Source organism: Anabas testudineus, chromosome 1 (genome assembly GCF_900324465.2).
Source record: "Anabas testudineus chromosome 1, fAnaTes1.2, whole genome shotgun sequence".
Taxonomy (NCBI): Eukaryota; Metazoa; Chordata; class Actinopteri; order Anabantiformes; family Anabantidae; genus Anabas; species Anabas testudineus.
The window spans coordinates 1,888,150-1,909,406 of record NC_046610.1 but is presented as its reverse complement, the minus strand read 5'-3'; the positions used below and the strand labels follow the sequence as shown (position 1 = coordinate 1,909,406).

Here is a 21,257-nt window from a genome sequence, read left to right as displayed (position 1 = left end):
TACATTATTGCAAATAAAGTGCGATAAAGAAGAGTAAAGTGCGATTTGCATTATCGCTGCCGTCTTATAGACAATAAAATGAACTGAAATTAATTGAAACAATACGATTCATAATTAGAAATTTTAAATTCAGTTTGAAGCAACAAAAGCATGTTTCTCTGTTACTGTTCAATATAAAAAATAAGACAGTTGATTTGAGTGAAACCAATGTAAACAGAGCCTTCGTTTATTTACAGAAAGAAAAGTTCCACAGGGCAGCTTTAATCTAAAAACGACTGCTTCTAAAAAAGTACATTTTTAAAATTTTATTTTAATTTATTGTCATTGACATAAGCAAAAACGGACCCATTTAAAACGGCATTCATGGATTTTCATGTTAGTAATAATTATTTTAGTCTGACTACATTCAGTGACAGAAAGCTGCTGTCGTGTTCAGGTCAGAAACAAGAAGTGTGACTTTCACTCATGACGCCGTTTCTGTCTTTAACTCTCACACTGTCGTAGTTTGTCTTCACTGTCCCATCTTCTTTTTGTCCGTCTGTTTGCTTCTTGTCCTCTGCTTTCATCCCTCCCTGTAACACAAATCAAATCAGTTTACAGTGAAGATAACAAAACGTTAAGAGCAGAGAACGTGGCTGGAAAGATTAAAAACACACCACTGTACAAATGTTTAATAAAGTAGTACTGTGTGTAATATTTCAATTCATAAGTAAAACCATAATTAATTCTCTAAAGAAATAATTAGAACACTATTTACATGTTGATTTATTTATAGTTAGTGATGTGTGACTCATTTATTTTAGAAGAGCTTTTACTTAAACTTTTATTTTGATAGTCTTGTGAGAAAGGAAGTCAGGCTATAGGAGAGTTTGAATTTAGTTCAGTTTTTTTGAGCCTGTTAACTCGTGATAATTGTCCTGAACCAGCTCTGTGTGTGTCCAAGTTAACGTTTCCGTGTTGTTTGTCCTGTGGGATTTTTAGATGTGGATGAGACACAGTGGCAGGAAGCTGCAGCTTCACTCATTGGAAATGTACAAAACCGCTAAACAAGATCAAGTGATTTCCATTTACCTGTTTGGAGTCGTCAGAAATCTGCTGGGAGTTCCTGAAACAACAGATATTTCCACCGGGGAGTAAAAAAAAAAAAGCTTTCCATGCAGAGCTACATCGAGGTTTTACAGTTTTCACTGAGGACTCACGTGTATTCTTCAGAAGTTCGGGAAATGTCAAAACTCTCCTTGTCAGAATCCTGGTGTTTCTCCTTCATCTTGAACCTGACAGACATGTTGAAATACTGAAGTCAGATGCGCTGGGAGAAGCTGTTCGGATTCTGATATTTAAACAGAATCTACATTTTAAAATTAAAAGTCAGGAATGTCTTAATGTTCACACTCCTCTCTTGCAGCCTAGTTGATGAATGAGAAAAACAAATCTGAATTATGTGACTCGTAAACAGACACTGAGCTGCGTCACGAGTACAAACTGCAGCTCGTTCGATGTTTTCCAGTCTCACCAGATGAACAGAGCAGCAGTGATGATCAATCCCAGGAGGCTCAGAGCCAACAGGACGCCCAGAGCGATGACTGTAGCCTGGTTGGAGGCGTCACCTTGAGGCGTCACCTCGACGTCAAAATGAATCCCATCACCGAACAGTTTATTCAGCTCGGACATCACAGTGTCCGATTGGCTCTGAAGTTTCCTGAACAGGTGAGAACGTCAGAGAGAACAGAGTTACACCTTCATGACTTCACTGAAATAAAAAGTCAGTTCTCAGTGGACAGTTGCAGCAGATTTGAGTGAGTGCTGATACTTTTACTAATAGAGTCGGTGCACGTGGAACATTCTATAGCTGTTTCATCAGCAGCTCACCTCGACTCCGGTCTCTAACACTTTCGTTTGCTTGTTCTTGTTCTTACATGTTCTTCACATTACTGTGTGAAATACTGGTACAAAGCTCTGAACTGTGCATCTGGGCCCTGACTTCTTACAGGTGAAATAGTTTAATGAAAAGAGGCTTCTGTAGCGACCAAAACCTAGTGTAACGGATCTATACAGACAAAAACCTGAACCTTTCATAGACCCCGAGTTCAGCCTCTCACCTTTAGGTGATCAAAATGCGAATGAACCAATCAGACGTCTGAAGACATTAAATCAAAGTCTTACTCTGTGACGTCTTCGGAGGAAACGATGACGCCGTCCTGTAAAGAGATAAAGCTGACCAGCGTCTTCGCAGCAGATCTCAGCGATCTGGACTCGGTGGCTCCGCCGGTGAAGCTCGACACGTCGATGATGTTCACAGTCCAGCCCAGAACTGATCCCAAAGACCTGAAGAGAAAAAACTATAATAGACAGGAAAGAACAAACGTCTTCAGTAAATGCATCACAAGTGAAACTCGTCTTACTTCTCCAGGTCTGGGACTTTTTTCTCGACGACGTTGGCCGGAAGATTGAGGGAGATGGTCACTACGTCGCTGCTGCTCACGCTTCCCTGAACTGACACCTGGCAGCAGAGGAGACGCAGAATATTAAAGAGCAGTGAGAATGATAAAATAAATGAATGGTAGCAGCTCGTCTTTCACCATCGACAGTTCATAATAATGTGAAGAGACTGTGATTGTGACCTTTGAACCTTCATCACTGTCATGCTACCATCACAGAGTCTCCTCCTGCTTAAAAAACGTGGAACTTTTGCACATGGAGGAAAAAACAAGTTCACATTAGAGTTTGAGCGGGAAAATATTCTATCAAACTCTGTTCTTTGCACTTTTGTTAGATAAATAAATGTTAAATTAACAAATCACATATTTTATCACTTTTATTTCATTTTAGATTAAGTCCCAACTTTTCTTTTTTTAATTTATGTACGATTGTATAATGATCTTATCTATAAAACTAAATTCATTTTTAATAAGTGACTGAAGAGCTGAACGATCTATACGTTCGTTGCACTTTATTAATATTTTCTGTTTTAGTCCTGAAATTATAACAAAGTGAAATCGGTGACGGATTTATCAGTTATAACGTTGGGACGTTTTCTGAGCGGCCGACACGAGTTTTAAGTCACCTACATACAGAGTAGGATTCTTTTCTAATGCCAGTCCCACTCACCTCCACCTTGGTTGTAGCATAAAGCTCTTGAGGGTCTGTGGCCTTCACCTCTACTGCAACCGTCTGTCCGGCCAGAGCCACTGCTGACACCACGTAGACCAGACCTGAGGACGGGTCCACGTCAAAATAAGGGCTGTCTGCTGACAGACTGTAGACCAGCTGAGCCTCGTCCCCAACGTCTGGGTCTGAAGCCTGGAGACGGAGGAATGATGGGAAATAAAATCCAGCTGCTTCATGTTCATCTGTTTTAGTTCGACTGGACTCAGTTCTTAAATTATTACAATAGAAATATATCCCCAATAAACCAGGTATCTGTGGAAAGTGACAGATAGGGAAGGAACTACCTCCAAGTAGAGTTTTATTTTCTTTTTTACCCTTAATGTGCGTTTTTTTATATTTATATTAAAACACAGTCTTTACCTTAGGATATGTTATTTACTATGTTTAAAATCGAGACAGAGGTTTGATTCAAACCATCATCAAACCAGTCAAATGTATTGGAGCTTTTTTCCAGCACTGGAACATGGAACAAAAATAAAATAACAACATTAAAAAGTGTAAATTGTGACTCTGTTATTGTCTGAGGAGAGTTGACGTCATGGAACATGTTGGAAATGTCCGTGTGCAGATTGAGCTGCTTGAGATGTTTCACTCAGAATGAAAACAAGCTGCTGTGTGGATTTCAGCTCAAAGTGCAAAGTTGATCACGCTACAGGAGATCAGCGCGTCCTCTGCTCTTATCTCACACGTGCTTTTATGAGCGTTTATCAAAACTATAATAATATTTCCTGACGAGAAGCGTGATGCGTTTACCTTGATGTAGACAACGGAGGTTTTATACGGGGCGATGCTGAAGATAGAGGCCTTGTAAACCTCAGGGGGAAACTGTGGAGACTCGTTCACGTCCTCCACCTGAACTCTGACCTGAGGGAGAGAAAACCAGGTCAGAATACTGACGAGAAGTTCTGTGAAGCTCTTTAGTTTTGTCAAACCTCCATCATGAGTTTCTCTGGTTCTCAGACGGTCAAACTTTAGCTCAGTTAAAGCACTTTCTTCTTTTATCCAACACTGTAGTCGCACGTTAACTTGCTGAATATTCAGAGTCGAGCTATAAGCTCATACCACTGCTGTGGCTGATGTAGGAGGGGTCCTTGAATCCACTGCCTCCACATCCAGGAAGTACCACTCCTGCTGTTCTTTGTCCAGTGCTGTCTTAGTGAGGATGGTCCCGCTGGCGTCGATGGAGAACAGGTCAGTGCTCGTTTTCAGTGTGTAGGTGACATGATAAAGGTCACTTCCTGATGAAGCCTTGACCATCCCCACCGTCGCCCCCGTCGGCAGATTCTCAGGTAGACTGAAGTTGTAGGAAGCGCTCTGGAAGGCCACGCCCTCCACCAGGCTGGCGATCCTGAGATTCACAATGACGCTGGCTGCAACAAAGACGAGTACAGAGATTATCGACACGTCAGCAACGAGCCCAAAGACAATATTCAACATAGTCCACATTAAATGGTGTAGACGCACCCCTGCTGTCTATAAATTCAGATTCTACTAAAAATGTTTTAAATCACTAAAAGAACATTAGAACTAAACTTGTTGATGCATCTTCATGATATAATAAAACGGTAACTAAGGATATTTTTACCATAACCTGCTGTTTTCTTCACATAAGCAATCAGTAGCTGAGTAGTGTTTATCACATAAAGTGTATGATACATCTGCAATAAAACCTGCAGAGAATTTAACTGTGCAGATATTCACCTGTGATTTATTCACGTCAACATGGACTGATGAGTCCTGTCACACTGACCTGTGGTGCTCAGAGGAGTCTGACCATGATCTTTGGCCATGACTGTCATATTCACCGTGGTGTCCTTAGTGAGATCGGCAAGGTCAGAGGTCAAACTCACTTCTCCAGTCAAACTGTCTAGGGTCAAATATGGAGAACTTCCGGCAACGATGCTGCACAAGAGAAAAAATAAGAAAATAAAACCCCACTGTCATTAAATCATCGGATATCACACAACAACAGCCGAACAGACCTGTAGGTGACGGCCGAGTTGTTCCCAGCGTCCCTGTCGGTGGCGGACAGCGTCAGCAGCACCTTCCCTTTTTCAGCGTCTTTCACCAGGATGGTGCTCACGTAGCTGCTGGAGCTGAACTCAGGTCTGTTGTCGTTGACGTCGCCGAGAAGGATTCTGATGATGGTGATGTTCTGGTGCAAGATTTAATAAATAACTCACGATAAACAGGATTCTATGGTAAATGTCCATAATTTGAATGCACACATACAGTAATCCATAATATCCCTCCAGCTGTGGAGTTATTCTAAGAGGTTAGGGGGAGTCAGAAGGTGGCGTTCATGAACTGAACTGTTTATTAATCATGTTACCAAATATGTGATACAGGGAGAAAGTGACAGATGAGGGTCATTTTGACACAGTGTAGTGGTTTTCCAATAAACTTTATTAAATATTTAGAATAAAACACGTCACTAAAGCTTTTGATATCTTTTTTTTTTTTTTTTTTAAGTCTTCACTTTAAAACTGGTCCTTATTTGACTTTTTATATTTTCTCTGTCAGAAAAACATCTGACACATGTACTAGAATTTGTACTTTGTGTCACATGTTTTTCTAGGAATAATCCTCCTTGCAGAAAATAAATTCATAATATGTAGGGGAAGTATTTTCAGTTTTAAGTTGATGTTCAGCATGACTCCTAATATTAATTTATTTTACAGTATATTTAACACTTGTAAAAATGTAAAATGGCATTAAATGACACCTAATTTCCTATTTTCTCATCATACAGCATCTTTTTGTGTCTTTTTCCAGTTTTATGCAAAGTAAGAATTATAAAGTTTGTGATTCTGCTTAAAGTTATTGTAAAATTAGAAAAAAAAACAAAAAAAAAAAAAAAACAGTTTATGCTTAAGAAAAGACTCCTGTGTTTTATGTCCGTCTCTTTGCTGCAGGTGTTTCTCACCTCTCTCTGTGGGCTTCCTTTGTCGGAGGCCTTAACAACCAGGTCGTACGTTTCCCTCGTTTCCCGATCCAGCTCTCCGACAGCCAGCAGCATCCCATCCTGCAACACGGCAGGTAAACTCAGAGCTGTACGACTGACACGACACAAACTGAAACACGTTTCCACATTTTCTCTTTGTCTCACCTCTCTGAATTTGAAGAGCGGTTGGGGGGAGGCGAGGGAGATGGTGACCTCTCCGTTGGGGCCAAGATCAGCATCTGTAGGCACGATGCGAGTTAATTCATAGGGGTTTTCCTCGGTGTAGTCGCCCTCAGGGACGTCCAGGGGGTCGGGGATACTGGGGAACTGTGGAGTGTTGTCATTGTAGTCCAGGACGGTGATGTTGAGCTGAGCCGTAGCACTCTGACCGTCAGTGGCCTGATCCACTGCTACGACCTGAAAACCCCGGTGGAATTCAGGTGAGAAAACAGGTGAAGCAACAAAGGGCGATTTATCAATTTTCTGACGGTTTCAACTTACAAACAAATTATAATCTTGTAAAAGTAGAATTAAAAACAAAGCTGCTCTATTGGATTTAAATGGACTGTACAGGTGTACCTAATAAAGTGATCAGTTAGTGTTGCATTACATTACAGCGTGTTGCGCAAAATAATGTTTGTACCTGTAATTTGTAGTTGTCTTTTGTCTCTCTATCCAAGGTGACGTCCTTCCTCAGTGAGACCACACCTTGTTTGTTAATGTCAAAGGTTTCACTGCTGTAGATAAAGTAACCGTTGGAGAAGCCCCCCTAAAGCAGAAGATAACGTCGAAGGGTGTTAAATACCTGAACCTCATATTCAGAGTTAATCATCAGCCTCGGACAGCAGGTACTTGTGGGAAATTCACTATGATAAACTGTGATCCAGGAAATTATAGTTCTTCTAAATTACTATCAGTACGAAGCTGTGCCAAAGTCCAAACTGTAAGAAGGACATTAAAGCTCTGCTGTCTTATAATCCAATATAAATCTGGTCTTTGAGTCTATTAGTGGAAAGAGGTGCTGCTGTAAATCTCATTACCTTAGATTATCTGAGTATCGGTTCTGTGGGAACTGATATCAGGTTTCGCTTGTATTTGGAAGCGACCATAACGAATTCATGCCAACAGTAAATGAAGCGTATCGTTCTCCAAATGTGTTAAAAACTAAATGTAAAGCAAACTAAAGGTTCCAACAGGTAGATTTTTAGTCTTCAGTATGATAGCTATAACAAATTAAAGGTATTCATTTGTTTGATTTTATACCACGTAACTACTCTATTTAGGTCTCAGCTTTATAAGAACTAGAAAATATCACCTTGTGATTTTGTCAAATCTTAAATTCTGATCAGTTCATCAATGAGTCCAAGTGAACGTTTGTGCCAGACGTGTTTACCAGACCTTTCACCACCAGTATTAAATCAGTTTGTCCATGAGTTCAAGTGGCTGTTGGAGAAATGACAAAAATCGGACAGACCTGAGGTTAGGGTAACCTTAATCTTTGACCACCACCTTTTAATCAGTTCATCCTTGAGTCCAAGTAGATGGCAAATTTGAAGAAATTCCTTCCAGGTGTTCTGAGATATTAATGCGTTCAACAGCTGCCGGGTCACACGGACCGTGACCTTTAATTACCAAAATGTCCAACATGAAGAACTTTCTTCAAGGCGTTCCTGAAATATCGGGTTCATTCGCATGCTTGGATCCGTTGGGCGAACAAATGAAAAATGAGACAGACGGACAAACGACCTGAAATCTTCAGTTTGGCTACATCTCGTAACTCACTGCTTGTGAGCTTAAAATTAATCTTTGTAAAATGTTTAACTTGGAGCCACAGAGTGGCGGTCTACACTCATCTAATCATCAATACACAGGATATATTTAGATCCTAATTACAATAAAAAAAACTAAATGTTGAAAATAAAAACAGCTGTAATGGTGAGGAAGTAGGATACCAACAAAAGAAAGAACACAACCGTACGTAAGGGATCTGCTAAGGAACCTCATCGTTTAACACAACAGAACCAGATGATCTGTGTGCTGTAAACCACTCACTTCATCCTTGTCAGTGACCTCCAGGGTCAGGATGGATGCCCCACTGGCCAGGTTCTCAGGGACGGCCAGGTCGTATCTTTCTTTGCTGAACTCAGGCGGGTTGTTGTTCACGTCCTTCACCTTCACCACCACAGAACCGTTCCCAACCAGAGAGGGACTCCCCCCATCAGACGCCTGAACCTTCAGACTGTACTCCTTCACCTCATTGTGGTCCAGAGCCTGAACCAGTCGCAGAGTCCCGCTGGAAGAGTCCAACTCAAAAACCGCAGGATCTGATGAGGGACTTTGCTGGAAAATATTGTAGGTAACTCTCCCATTTACTCCTTCATCAGGGTCTAAAGCTGATAACGTGAGCAGGCTTTTACCCACAGACTCCGTCTCTGAGACTTCAACTTGGTACTCGGCCTCAGAGAACTTTGGGACGTTATCGTTAACGTCCGACACTTGGACCAGCAGGGTGGCTGTGGCCGACCTGGCTGGACGACCCTGATCTTCAGCCACCACCAGCAGGCTGTACTCTGCCTTGGTCTCCCTGTCAAGAGGGCCAGCCACACTTACCATCCCAGAAACAGGATCGATAAAGAACCGTCCCTCTCCTCCTCTCAGCGAGTATCGGATCTCCTTGTTGAAGCTGCTGTCTTTGTCTGTAGCTGAGACTACGGTAACATTGGATCCTACCTCTGCATCCTCTGGGACTGATTTTGTGACCGAATCAGGGGCAAAAACTGGACTATTGTCATTGACGTCAGTGACTTGAACTTCCACGACTGCAGTGTCACTGTTGACCCCGTCAGAAATGGAGATTTCCACAGAGTAGTTGTGTGGAGCTACATCAAAGTCGAGCTTCACCTTGGTGGTGAATTCACCAGTGGAGGAGATGGAGAACTTGTCGCCTTCTGTTTTAACTTCGAGAGTCACAGGAACCTCAGCTGTTGCCAGGAAGTCGACCTGAATCAATAAACAAGGAGATAATCACATTATTCACTGTCAGGTATTTGTTGTTAAATGGGCAGCAGAGCTTGGAAGTAACCATATTTAGATATGTGATGGATAAAAAGATCTGATATAATGGGATAAAGATGCACCTTTAAGATCATTGTTCCTGGGTCTCTCTCTTCTTCAATGGTGCCCCTATATGTGTTCTGTGTGAACTGTGGTTTTGAATCTGCAACAACAGCAATATCCACCTGTGTTGAGGCAGATCGGGACACTACGCCCCCTAGAGGAGAGAATAATGAGAATAATCCAGTGACAAACTGTGACAGATGCAGTAAATGATAAATTTCAGTAACAAAATATTGTTCATTACCATCTGTGGCTTTTATAAACAGCAAGAAATCCAAGTTTTTATGTGCTTCAACTGGAATAATCTTCACCAGAGTTATTGCGCCTGTGTTTTCATCAATGGAGAAATACCCATTTTGATTTCCAAAGTCAATGGAGTATTTGATCTGTCCATTCACTGCAGCATCTGGGTCTTCTGCCTCAACCTTCGAATTCCATCATAGAGAAAAACATCATCATTCATTTAAATCATTATGAGCTCATTCAGACCTTTAGCATCATTCTCTGGCAAACGACTGATTCACAAATTGTGACAAATAATTTTTGTGACATAATGTGAACTGATTTCTCCTGGTTGGATTCACTTTACAACAATAAAAAATATACCATAGGTGTGTGTTTGTCACATTTGGAGGATACATCAAACATCCCTACATAGACTCTTCACCTTCACAAGTAACATCCCTTCTGTTTGGTTGGAGTAGACTTTGCTGCTGTACTTGTTGCTAGTGAATTTAGGGCTGTTGTCGTTCTCATCCAGGAGAGTTACATTCACATTTGCCGTCGCAACATGGTTTGGTGGTTTGGTCTCTCTTGCTTCGACCTTAATAAGAGAAAAATGTCTCATGTTGTAACAAAGCTTTGTATTTATTCATCAACCATCTCAAATCAGTTCTAGCAAGTGGTTAAAAATTGATGCGGTACTAAAAACTTCTCTAAATCAGTGTAGAACATAAAAGTTATTTATTGTTCTGCCAGTGAAAAGCAGAAGTACTCATGATCATAAAACCAAACTAGTGATGTCTGTGTGAAATGTGTTTCTTTAAAGAAGCTGTAGATTTTTCTTAAGTCAAACTATTTACATGTTATATTTTCACACCACTCATGCAGGACGTGTGCATATGCACGTCCTGTCGCTGGCATGCTGGGAAACCCAGTAGCTTTGCAGCTCTCCTAAACCAAAAAGGACAGTGTACCAATATCCTTAGTTAAAAACGTAAAAGATTTAACTGCTACATCTAAGAAGTAGAATCATACTATATGTGCCCTTCTGATAAATTCTGCCTTTCTCTTCATTGTGTCAACTTATTCACTGTAATGATATAAGTAAAAATAAGAAATTTCATCTGAGGCCATTTTGAGCTTTTTGGCCAATAAACGCGTCAACATCTAAACAATGTGTTAAACTAGAATAAACCACTGACCATACAAATACAAATGATGGAAATATGTGAGCAACTGCATGTGTCCTTTCTTGATTTATTGTAAAAATATAAAATGAAGTGACTAAAAAGTCTGAAGCAATGAGTGTGAACATCAGAAAACTGTAAACACTTCAATACAAAGTCCTTTTTTTGTGCTATGTACTTGTGTTTATCTACAGTTTTAATTTTCTGTTACCTGAAATGTGATCCTCTCGTTGTCCTCTCTGTCCAGAGCTGTGGAGTTTTTCACTCTGATCGTTCCATCAGAGCTGATGGAAAAAGGAGCAGATTCTGGAATGATCTGCAGAGTTCCTACAAACCCTCCCTATAGAAAATTCATGGAATAACTGAAGAACGAACCATATGTAGTACAACACTTGTGTTATGATTACACACACACACACACACACACACACACACACACACACACACACACACACACACAATATAATACACACTCAGCCATTTTTATGTCTCAGTGGAAGCGACGCTCGGGTCCGCAAGCAAAATGTTTCGGAGTTCTCTGTCTGATCGTCCAAATTTTGTGAACGCAATATCTCAGGAATACTTTGATTGAAGTTCTTTCAAAATGGCAAAAATATCCACTTGAGCTCAGAGATGAACTGATTAGATCGGGTTGGTCAAAGGTCAAAAGTCACTGTGTCCTCACGTCCATCCCATGCAAGTTTACGCAATATCACATGAACAACTTTTGAGGTAATTGGATTCAATCTGGCACAACGTCTGTGTGACCTAATGGATGAACTGATTAGAATATATGTCTTTATCCAAACCGCAACTTTACTGGTTCTACTTATCTACCCAGTGCTGAATCCATTTAAATGTTTAACTGTTTGGAGTCTGAAATAGCAACAGTGGAAATAATGAATGTACACATGACTTATTTTAAACATTTGAACAAAACACCAATGCTGTTGTTTTTCTGTATTTTGCAAACACACTCACTTCATCCTTGTCAGTGACCTCCAGGGTCAGGATGGATGCCCCACTGGCCAGGTTCTCAGGGACGGCCACGTCGTATCTTTCTTTGCTGAACTCAGGCGGGTTGTTGTTCACGTCCTTCACCTTCACCACCACAGAACCGTTCCCAACCAGAGAGGGACTCCCCCCATCAGACGCCTGAACCTTCAGACTGTACTCCTTCACCTCATTGTGGTCCAGAGCCTGAACCAGTCGCAGAGTCCCGCTGGAAGAGTCCAACTCAAAAACCGCAGGATCTGATGAGGGACTTTGCTGGAAAATATTGTAGGTAACTCTCCCATTTACTCCTTCATCAGGGTCTAAAGCTGATAACGTGAGCAGGCTTTTACCCACAGACTCCGTCTCTGAGACTTCAACTTGGTACTCGGCCTCAGAGAACTTTGGGACGTTATCGTTAACGTCCGACACTTGGACCAGCAGGGTGGCTGTGGCCGACCTGGCTGGACGACCCTGATCTTCAGCCACCACCAGCAGGCTGTACTCTGCCTTGGTCTCCCTGTCAAGAGGGCCAGCCACACTTACCATCCCAGAAACAGGATCGATAAAGAACCGTCCCTCTCCTCCTCTCAGCGAGTATCGGATCTCCTTGTTGAAGCTGCTGTCTTTGTCTGTAGCTGAGACTACGGTAACATTGGATCCTACCTCTGCATCCTCTGGGACTGATTTTGTGACCGAATCAGGGGCAAAAACTGGACTATTGTCATTGACGTCAGTGACTTGAACTTCCACGACTGCAGTGTCACTGTTGACCCCGTCAGAAATGGAGATTTCCACAGAGTAGTTGTGTGGAGCTACATCAAAGTCGAGCTTCACCTTGGTGGTGAATTCACCAGTGGAGGAGATGGAGAACTTGTCGCCTTCTGTTTTAACTTCGAGAGTCACAGGAACCTCAGCAGTTACTGCGAGGAAGCTAACCTGAAAACATAAATCATGACCCTGTCTGATTAACAATGACAAACTAAATTAACTTGACTGAAAGTTCTGCAACAATAAAACAAAACATCTGAATATTTGGTTGAGTTATTTTAAACAAACAGACTGTGAATTTACCTTTGTAATCAAAGCCCCAGGCTCCTGCTCTTCTTCTACAGTGCCACGGTAAGTTTTTTGTAAAAACTGGGGTTTTGAGTCACCAGGAGCAAGAATGGTCACCTGTGCTGAGGAGGAGCGGGATATGGTGCCCCCTACAGGAGAGGTGGAGGAGGAACTTATATTAACTTGGTGGTACTATGCATTTTTTTAAATTTCTATTTCTGTAGTTAACTGCATGTATTTTTGAAGCGGCTGCGATTTTCAGTACGGGCCTATTCATTAGAATAATAAAGCTGCAGTTTCTGTGGTTTGTGTGTATGCAGCTGTAAAAGCCTTTCGCATTGCACCAAGGTCTCAGTGTGCTTCAACCAACCCAACTGTACCATGAATCAATCAAGTGTTTTTACTTGCTTCACATGTCCACACTCCAAATGTGTTGCTGTAATCCTATTTCATCCCGATTTCAATTTATTCAGATTTTATGTCTCATCAGTTTTTTTATAAATTGAAGACACCTCACACAGTTGGACATGTATTTAATACTGTATAACTGTTACCATGGTTGTTTGCAAGCATGAGACAGTGTGAGGCAAACCTAGGGCCTTCTCAGCTCCAGTGTTAATGTCCTCCAGACTAAGAAATGTAAAATTAGTGTAGAAGAGTTGGTGCAGCTTAAATCACCAATCTACTATATATCCAGCTGCAATAACACATTTATGATTATAGAGAATTTGATACAAAGGTGAAGGCTAACATGACTCCACTGATTGATTTGTAGTTAATTTAGCAAGTTTGAAGCCAAAAGAGAAAAAATATATTTTAACCTTAAACACAATTAGAAAATTGATGAAATTTACTATAAACATGATTAATGTTTTGTGCTACACAAAACAAAATCATTCTTCAGTTATTTATTGTTGATTGGCTGTTAGAAATCATCACATCGCAATCTGGAAAAGTGATAATTAAATTAAACTGACTGATTAGTTCTGCTAAGCAACAGCTAATGCTCATAACTCAGAGAAATGTTGTTCAGATCTACCATCTCTGGCCGTTACGTAAAGGGGAAACTCCAAAATCCTGTTTTCCACAAGGGGAATGAGTTTAGCCAGTGAGATCACTCCAGTATTTTCATCAATTGAGAAGTAGCCATCGTTGTTCCCAAAGTCAACAAAGTATGTGATTTGCCCATTTACACCAGCATCTGGATCCTCCGCCTTGACCTTTGAGTAAAATTATACAAATCATTATCTTAACACTTGTTCAAACTAAAATAAAACTATTACAAAAATATATAGCTACACGTCAAGTTCAAAACTAATCTTGGGTATGATAAAGATGAGGTGGTGGTAAAGCTCGTGTTAGATAACATGACTCATTAAGTGTATGAAGTAATAAAAGGCAGGGTATTTATAGAAGTGTTTTATCAGTGTAGCAGCACTAAGAGGAACCAGAAACTGAACCTTTCTGTCAAATTGTGCGACTGGTGCTGCTTCAATGGGCTGTAAACACAACACTGTGTGTATCATGTCCTACACACTCTACCCAGCTGCCACTCGCAGCTGGGTAGAGTGTATATATATATATATATTCTTCACATCCAGACCTGATTCTCTAGACATTGTCCACAGTTCATATGAGAAAACCGCTGTAGTGAATTTTTGCTACAAGTGACGATAACTTGATCAAATTATCAATGTTTTATTAAAATATGATATAAAATATCATGCAAATGAAGGAATGTTAATTCCTACACACATATTGTACAATTGTTTCTACTTTTCTAGAATTATTATGTAGAAAATTAAAGAAGGTTCCCTCTACTTTTGCCTTTGACAAACATAACATGTAAATTAATCTGTCATAAAGTGTTATGAGACAAAGTATATTTAAATGTATAATAAATGTTCAATACCAGTATGTTGCCTCAGTAATTCAAGAGAGGGACACAGTGGTTGTATTGTGTGGAAGCTGGAACATACAATAAAATTCGAAAGGGAGATAAGAAATACTATTAGAGATACACTGACCCACCTGGACCAGCAACATTCCCACTGTCTGATCTGCAAACACCTTTCCTTCGTACTTGCTACTGTTGAATGAAGGACTGTTGTCGTTCTCATCCAGCAAAGTAACACTGACTTGTGCACTTGTGACATTGTTGGGTGGATCCTTCTCTGTTGCTTCAATCTTATGAAAAACCAAACATCACAACACAGATTAGGCTGATTAATAAGAGTTACAGTTCCTTAACAGCAATTTGTCCATGTTAGTTAAACACATGGAGCCTTTACCAGTTTCCTTATTTTAAATAGTTCTGTTATTGTCCCAGTACTATTAAAACATGTCAGTGAGTCACGGGGTACACTGGATGACATGCTCCTTTATTGCCATGAACACACATAGTGTTATTTATTTTGACTCAGTCCCTAATAGAAATAGATCAAGTAGCTATAAAACTTGAGAACAGACCCCAGCAAACGCACTACATTCTCCCAATACATTTTAAAAGTTTTATCGTTTAATTTAAAACCAGGTTCACCTGAAACGTGAATCTTTCTGCTTTCTCTCTGTCCAGAGAAGTGGAGTTCTTCACTCTTACTGTCCCATCAGACCCAACTGAGAAAGGAGCAGATTCTGGTACAATCTGCAAAGTTCCTACAAATCCTCCCTATAAAAGAGAAGTAAGCGATTACACAAGACTCTGATTAAGTGAACATTAATTTATTTAACACATCACTGATATCTCTCACTCTTCAGTAACGGTTTCCATGTTATAAACGACAGGTTGGTTTTTCCACTTTTATGCTATAAACCAACATTACCATAACAACATAATTAGGAGTTTTGAATGACAAGCAAGATTAATAATCTCTGAGGTAAGTAAGTGGAAGTATAATCTACCTGATCTAGGTCAGTGACTGTGGCTCTGAACAAAACAGTATTAACAGGAGAGTTTTCCGGAAGTTCTATGTTGTAGTTGGACTGGTCAAACTCTGGAGCGTTATCATTCACATCCTCAACAGTGACGGACACCAAAGCATCAGCTGTCTTCAAACTGTCGTCTGTCTGAGCCGCCTGCAGAGAGAACAGCAGGGAAAAGATGTTAGACTGTTGCTGGTAGAGAGTTATTGGTTCTGTCTGTAAAAATAAATGTGACAGTATAAAACACTACATGCTCAAGAAAGAGCTGAGGACCAAAACAAGACGAGGAGCTGATGTGTGGTTTCTGCTATGAGACTCTGCCTTCATGAACTGAGCAGTACCTTGATGCTGACAGAGATCACACTGCTGTCCATCTCCTCTCTGTCGAAGGCCGTCACCACAGTCAGAGCTCCACTGCTGGAGTCAATGTTAAAGTTGCTCTGATACTTGTCTGGAGACACTGAACACACACAGTGTGAACTATTTAGTGTTTCTTTTCTACATATTTCAGTGTTTTGTCGCGAAGGTCTGAGCTGATAAGAACATTTATTTAATGTCATTTACCTGCACTGATGCTGTAAGTTAGAGCCATGTTGATTCCAGTGTCTCCGTCCTGGGCCTTTATCGCCTCCGGCTGAATGTTTTGGAAAGCCCCAGCCTGAAATGTATCATACACATGACATTTATATTCAACTTCTGCAAATTAAAATTCAAAAGTATTAGTTAAAATATAAACAAAGCACTACTGCAACTATGAAAATACAACTTTTCATGGGAAAACATATCAACCTTATTTATAGCTGTAGCACAAACTGACTATGAAGATGGTTTAGCATTGGCTGATATTGGAGATGTGAAGACCTTCATTGTCAGGGACTCACCTTATTCTCTGGAATAAAGGCTTGGTACTGGTTGTGGCTGAAATATGGATTCAAGTTATCAAAGTCTTCAATGTAAAATTGAACACCGGCTGTGTCATTTAATCCCCCATTATCCTGTAGGTAGAGATAATGCAGATTATTAATTTTCTTTACATCTAATTGTGCAACAAAAGGCTGGTAAGTGAGCCGGGGATCACTCCCTAGGAGTTTAATCACATCTCCTTTAAAACACAGAGAACCGTGCAAAGGTTTTCGATGTTTTGATTCTTCTCAAAGATACAGTTGTTGACTCACTGATCCCACCGATTAAAGTATGAAGCCAGAGAACTAAAAACTATCTTCAGACACAAGCATCGGATGATGTGACGCCCAGAGCCCTGATCTCAACAGTTAAAGTCACTGGGTTCATCCCCAATACTACACAATACTAATATAGACTTCTGTCTGCTAATCCGCTCCTGATTTATTATTTAAACTAGTCTCTAGAGACTAGTTTAAATAATAAATCAGGTTTACGCGGAATCCAGAATCAACAAGTTCGAAGTTCAACTTTTTAAACTGGGGTCAACTGTCAACTAGCCGGAGGAGCCGACGTCATTTCCGGTCGACATCTTTGTTTTCAAATAGAATAAATTAACGCGAGAAAGGAGAGATTATTTATTTTAATTAATACATTTTTACATATTTTAAATAGGCTTTTGTTTTCATCCAGATAACCTGAGGAGTCTCTAGGGTTTCAGAACATAAAGTCATAATTTGTAAGTGCTGTAAAACACCTTAGAGACTTTAGAGACGAGCTCCATGTAGCAGCTACAGCTTCTGCAATTATCCGGAGAATTAGCGCTGTGACTGCAGCGGATCCTATAACCTGAGAGGCCCACACTGGGGTTACATGCAGTCATAAACAAAAGCACCGTTTAAATCACAAATCCAAAATATCTTCAAAAAAACTGCGGGCATTTCAGCAGCAAACACCCAGCCAGTGTTAGCTACCTAGCTAGCTAAGGTAACAGTATCAACACGGCTCCTCCACAGCGTTAAACTCCTGATCACACAGTACTTATATCTACACCAGTTAACTTACAATTCTTGCCAGTTAGACTCATTTTACCTGTGCTTTTCATTTTCAGCAGGTACCTGCGACCTTCAGCTCAGGTGCTAATTGGGGTGCATTCAATAGCGCGCACGATTGTGGGACGTTTCAGCTCTCTCATACAGGAGCCGTAATTTCAGACTTGAGAGCTTCCTCTCAGCTAATTAATTAAGTATTTTTCAGGACGACGCAATATTTCTTTTTTTATTTTGTTTTTTTGTTTTGTTTTGTTTTTTTACATACGTTGTGTGTCTCTGTTTTCACCCACCTTCGCCGTCACAATGAAGTCGTATTTCTGAACTAGATTGTAGTTCAAGCGTCTCTTCAATATAAAAGCTCCTGTGTTGGTCACCATAAAGTCTTCTGAAGTGGGTTCCTTATAAATGAAAAAATACCAAGCAGGAGTCTGGATTAATATGTAAAGATTTGATCTGCTCTCAGGTTCCACAGTGCAGTGATAAACATGATGTTACATCAAGCAGTTTACTACAAATATGAGTATCTCACAAAGTTACTGAAACTAGTATTGTGTTATGGAGACACTGATTGAAACTTTTCATGGTGTTATTACCATTGAATATGTGACTCTGTTGTTTTCTGGGGTGCTGTCTGCGTCCACAGCTGTCACTTGGAGAACCTTTGAGTCTACCGTTTGGGTCTGAACGAAGAAAAGGAAAAACGATGTTCAGCCACCGTTACAAACGAATATGAATTTCTAGATGTTTCCTTCTGCACAAAGACTCCACATACTGAAATTAAGTGTAAGTCACAATTAAAACCTACATTAATAGCTGTTGGTATTATTACTATTACTTTGTACTATAGTGACTCACCTCAGAGACAGTGACGTTATAGAACTTTGACTGAAATACTGGACTGTTATCGTTGATATCATTGATTTTAAGCGTCCGCAAGTTGCCCAACTGCAAAGATAAAAATACATTTTAATATAAGTATTTTCTTGTGTAGTGTCAGTGAATTTTGAAGCTTTGTGTAGAAATCTTAGCATTTCACTCACCTTATTAGTGTCATCACATATCACAGAATAGTACAAGGTGCTGTCACTCTGTAAAACATCAAAATCAATGTTTACATTTGCAACGTTTCACTATTATTTCTCCACAAAAAACTTCATCATGCTTCTTTTTCTCCAAGAAGATATTGTATTGTTGCCATAGTAACTATTTAATATGTTTAAGGGGACTGTTTCCATATCAGATATAATGTTAATAGAAAACCTAAAAGTAAAACTATGCGTATGCATAAAGACTCACATTTGCCAGTATGTCTGCATCCAGCGGCTTCTTGGTGCGAACAGTCGCTGTGTTGTCTCCAGGTGTGAAGATCAGCTCCAGAAATTCCAGGTGAGTGGGAAAGACATAGGTCATGAGCTTCACACCCACTGCAGCGGGTATACCGTTCACCAGCTCCACATCCCCTGAGCAGTGTTAGCAGATAAACATGATAAACATCAAATCACATCTTTTATCATTTATTCAACACATAGTAATTAGATAACTTTAATTTATCAGTTTCACAACGTGTTGACTAAATGTCCAGTGGATTGTTGCGGATATATTACAATCAAAGTGTTTTTGAGGATCCACCTTCTAACCAGATGATTTGAATCATTTCTGTTTGATTAAAACATTTTTGTATCATTCTCATCCAAATGTAAATGTCTCCTTATATTCATGTGTCTTAGAAGAATTAATGTTTTCATCTAAACAAACTTAAAACAAATTAAAACCATGATGAGGATAGGTCCCTATTTATAAACGTCATGCAAGATAAATGCTTTTAAATGAAATAAAACACGGCAAAAACTCGAGATTTACCTCTGACAGTAAAACATTTTTTTCAATTTTTAACATTCAGCCTGACACAGCTGACAGTGCATTTATGTCTGTAACTTATGATGCAGGTTGTTTCCAACTCACCTGTATATCCTTCCTGCACTGCAGGTAGCTTAATTTCACTGCTCTGATCACAGTTAATGGTTGAAGTAACTGGAGAAACAGAAAAAAAACATTTGTTCACGTTGACAGATGATAGTAGATTCACCTGAATGATATAAACATTGTTTGTCACTTCATTCACCGTCGCATGTGTTCTTTTATTCATTATTATGAAATACAGTTACAGTGAAATTCCTACATATTCTACACTTCTGAGAAATTTAACTTAAATTACTGGTAAATGTACTTCCATAAAGTTCGTAAAGATTTTGTTGGTCAAGTCAATGTACAATCAATAAAATAGCAGTTTACAGGACATTATAAACACTGGCATTAAAAACCTTTTTAGTGTTTCCTTCCTGTCAATAAGTAACGTTTACTGCAGCTGGTAACTCCTCTGCTCCTCTTCCTTCATTGTACTGAACCACTAACGTTTCTCACAGTGTACGTAACAGATTCACATGAATCAGAAATGTCGTATCTCTGCAGCAGCTTCATGACATGCAGACTTACTACCGCCTACACTTCAAACTATGTCCAAAGAGTTTCACAAACATACCGTGAACTCATCTGTCTGTCTGTGAACCAGCTGATTCGTTTTAACATAAGACTCTGAAGATGTTAAATGTGCGGCCTAAAAACCAACATCTCAAGCAAAAGGCAAGAATGGCATCACTTACTGCAGCTACCAGTCTGGATTCACTCCAAATAGAAGTTTAATATTGTTTGTTTCAACAACATTCATGGATGATTTAAAAGCTCGACACAATTAAACAAGAAACTGTCTGGATGGAAACATCTAATTTGTAACACAAACAGAAATCTACTGACTCATCCGCAGCACAGAGAATCCTTTTTCCCTTCTGGCCACACTTACCTAAAGGATCTCCACTGACGGCACACACACAAACAGCAACAACAACTAGGAGAGGGCCCCAAAACGACCTGCCGGGATCCATCTCGGCTCAGCTGTGGTTTCCCTAAACCTGAAAGCAGACTGTAGCTGATCACCTGTATAACAGGTGATTAGAAGAGTCCAGAGTTTACCTCGCCCTCCTTCCCAGCAATCGTGTTTTATGGCAGGTTGTAAACTGTTCCAGCTTTAACTGGTTGGGCTTGGTACCAAAGATCAGGACTGAAGTCTGAGTTTCATTTCCCCTGAAACGACAGAAGAATTGTCTCTTAACTTCACAGGGGGTCGTGTTTGGACTAACTGCAGCTTTCAGTAAAGTTTAGGCCTCAACTGTGGCACACATTTTAGAAATATTTGAACAATTACCCAGTAATTGTTTAGTAATTTAAATAAGTGCAGTTATTATACTATTTTAACTAGTGTTACTATTTTAAATCGGGTTATTTCCCCAAAAGTTTAAATTACAAGCATGTAGTATAAAAAAAGTTTACATTTTTAATGTCATCACCTGGAAATTTGAGGACATGATTAAAACAGAGGCGGAGACCGTTTCTCCTCTTCTGCTGGTTTTTATGATGGAGGATCATGAACTGTTTGGTGCAGGAGCACCACCAACAGCATGACTCCCACACAGCAGGACTCCCACTAACAAACATCAATCACACCAAACTAATCTAGAAACACTGCAACAGTAAATTGTGGTTCACAGCTGAGCTGACGAGATCCGCAGAAACACTGACATGAAGGAATATAAGTTGACTGAAGCTGTGAACGAGGCCAAACACGACTTCAGGATCAGC

At 40.0% G+C, this 21,257-nt stretch overlaps 1 protein-coding gene across 1 annotated transcript; it reads right to left on the bottom strand.

Moving 5' to 3' along the window:
- Nucleotides 1-2,159: 2,159 nt before the first annotated feature.
- LOC113161763 (protocadherin Fat 4) lies at nucleotides 2,160-20,503 on the bottom strand. The gene is made up of 31 exons (XM_026359565.1): nucleotides 20,422-20,503; nucleotides 19,527-19,595; nucleotides 18,861-19,024; nucleotides 18,605-18,652; nucleotides 18,420-18,509; nucleotides 18,158-18,244; nucleotides 17,855-17,962; nucleotides 16,494-16,607; nucleotides 16,177-16,270; nucleotides 15,954-16,072; nucleotides 15,592-15,765; nucleotides 15,230-15,358; nucleotides 14,722-14,877; nucleotides 13,730-13,910; nucleotides 12,706-12,839; nucleotides 11,620-12,570; nucleotides 10,850-10,978; nucleotides 9,897-10,052; nucleotides 9,474-9,654; nucleotides 9,250-9,383; nucleotides 8,165-9,112; nucleotides 6,756-6,881; nucleotides 6,278-6,529; nucleotides 6,095-6,193; nucleotides 5,151-5,323; nucleotides 4,919-5,070; nucleotides 4,231-4,538; nucleotides 3,922-4,032; nucleotides 3,109-3,300; nucleotides 2,403-2,500; nucleotides 2,160-2,325 (listed from the first exon to the last, which is right to left on the bottom strand). The coding sequence occupies exons 1-31, from the start codon at nucleotides 20,501-20,503 to the stop codon at nucleotides 2,160-2,162; spliced, it is 5,925 nt and encodes a 1,974-aa protein (XP_026215350.1).
- Nucleotides 20,504-21,257: the final 754 nt, after the last annotated feature.

Bases quoted from the DNA above. Each gene is read 5' to 3' on its own strand.
- LOC113161763 (XM_026359565.1), bottom strand. From the start codon at position 20,503: ATGGATCCCGGCAGGTCGTTTTGGGGCCCTCTCCTAGTTGTTGTTGCT. The intron at 10,053-10,849 runs GTAACAGAAAAT...TCTCTTATTAAG, and splicing joins ACGAGAGGATCACATTTCAG to GTCGAAGCAAGAGAGACCAA. The intron at 2,501-3,108 runs GTGAGTGGGACT...CTCTGCTGCCAG, and splicing joins ATGCTACAACCAAGGTGGAG to GTGTCAGTTCAGGGAAGCGT.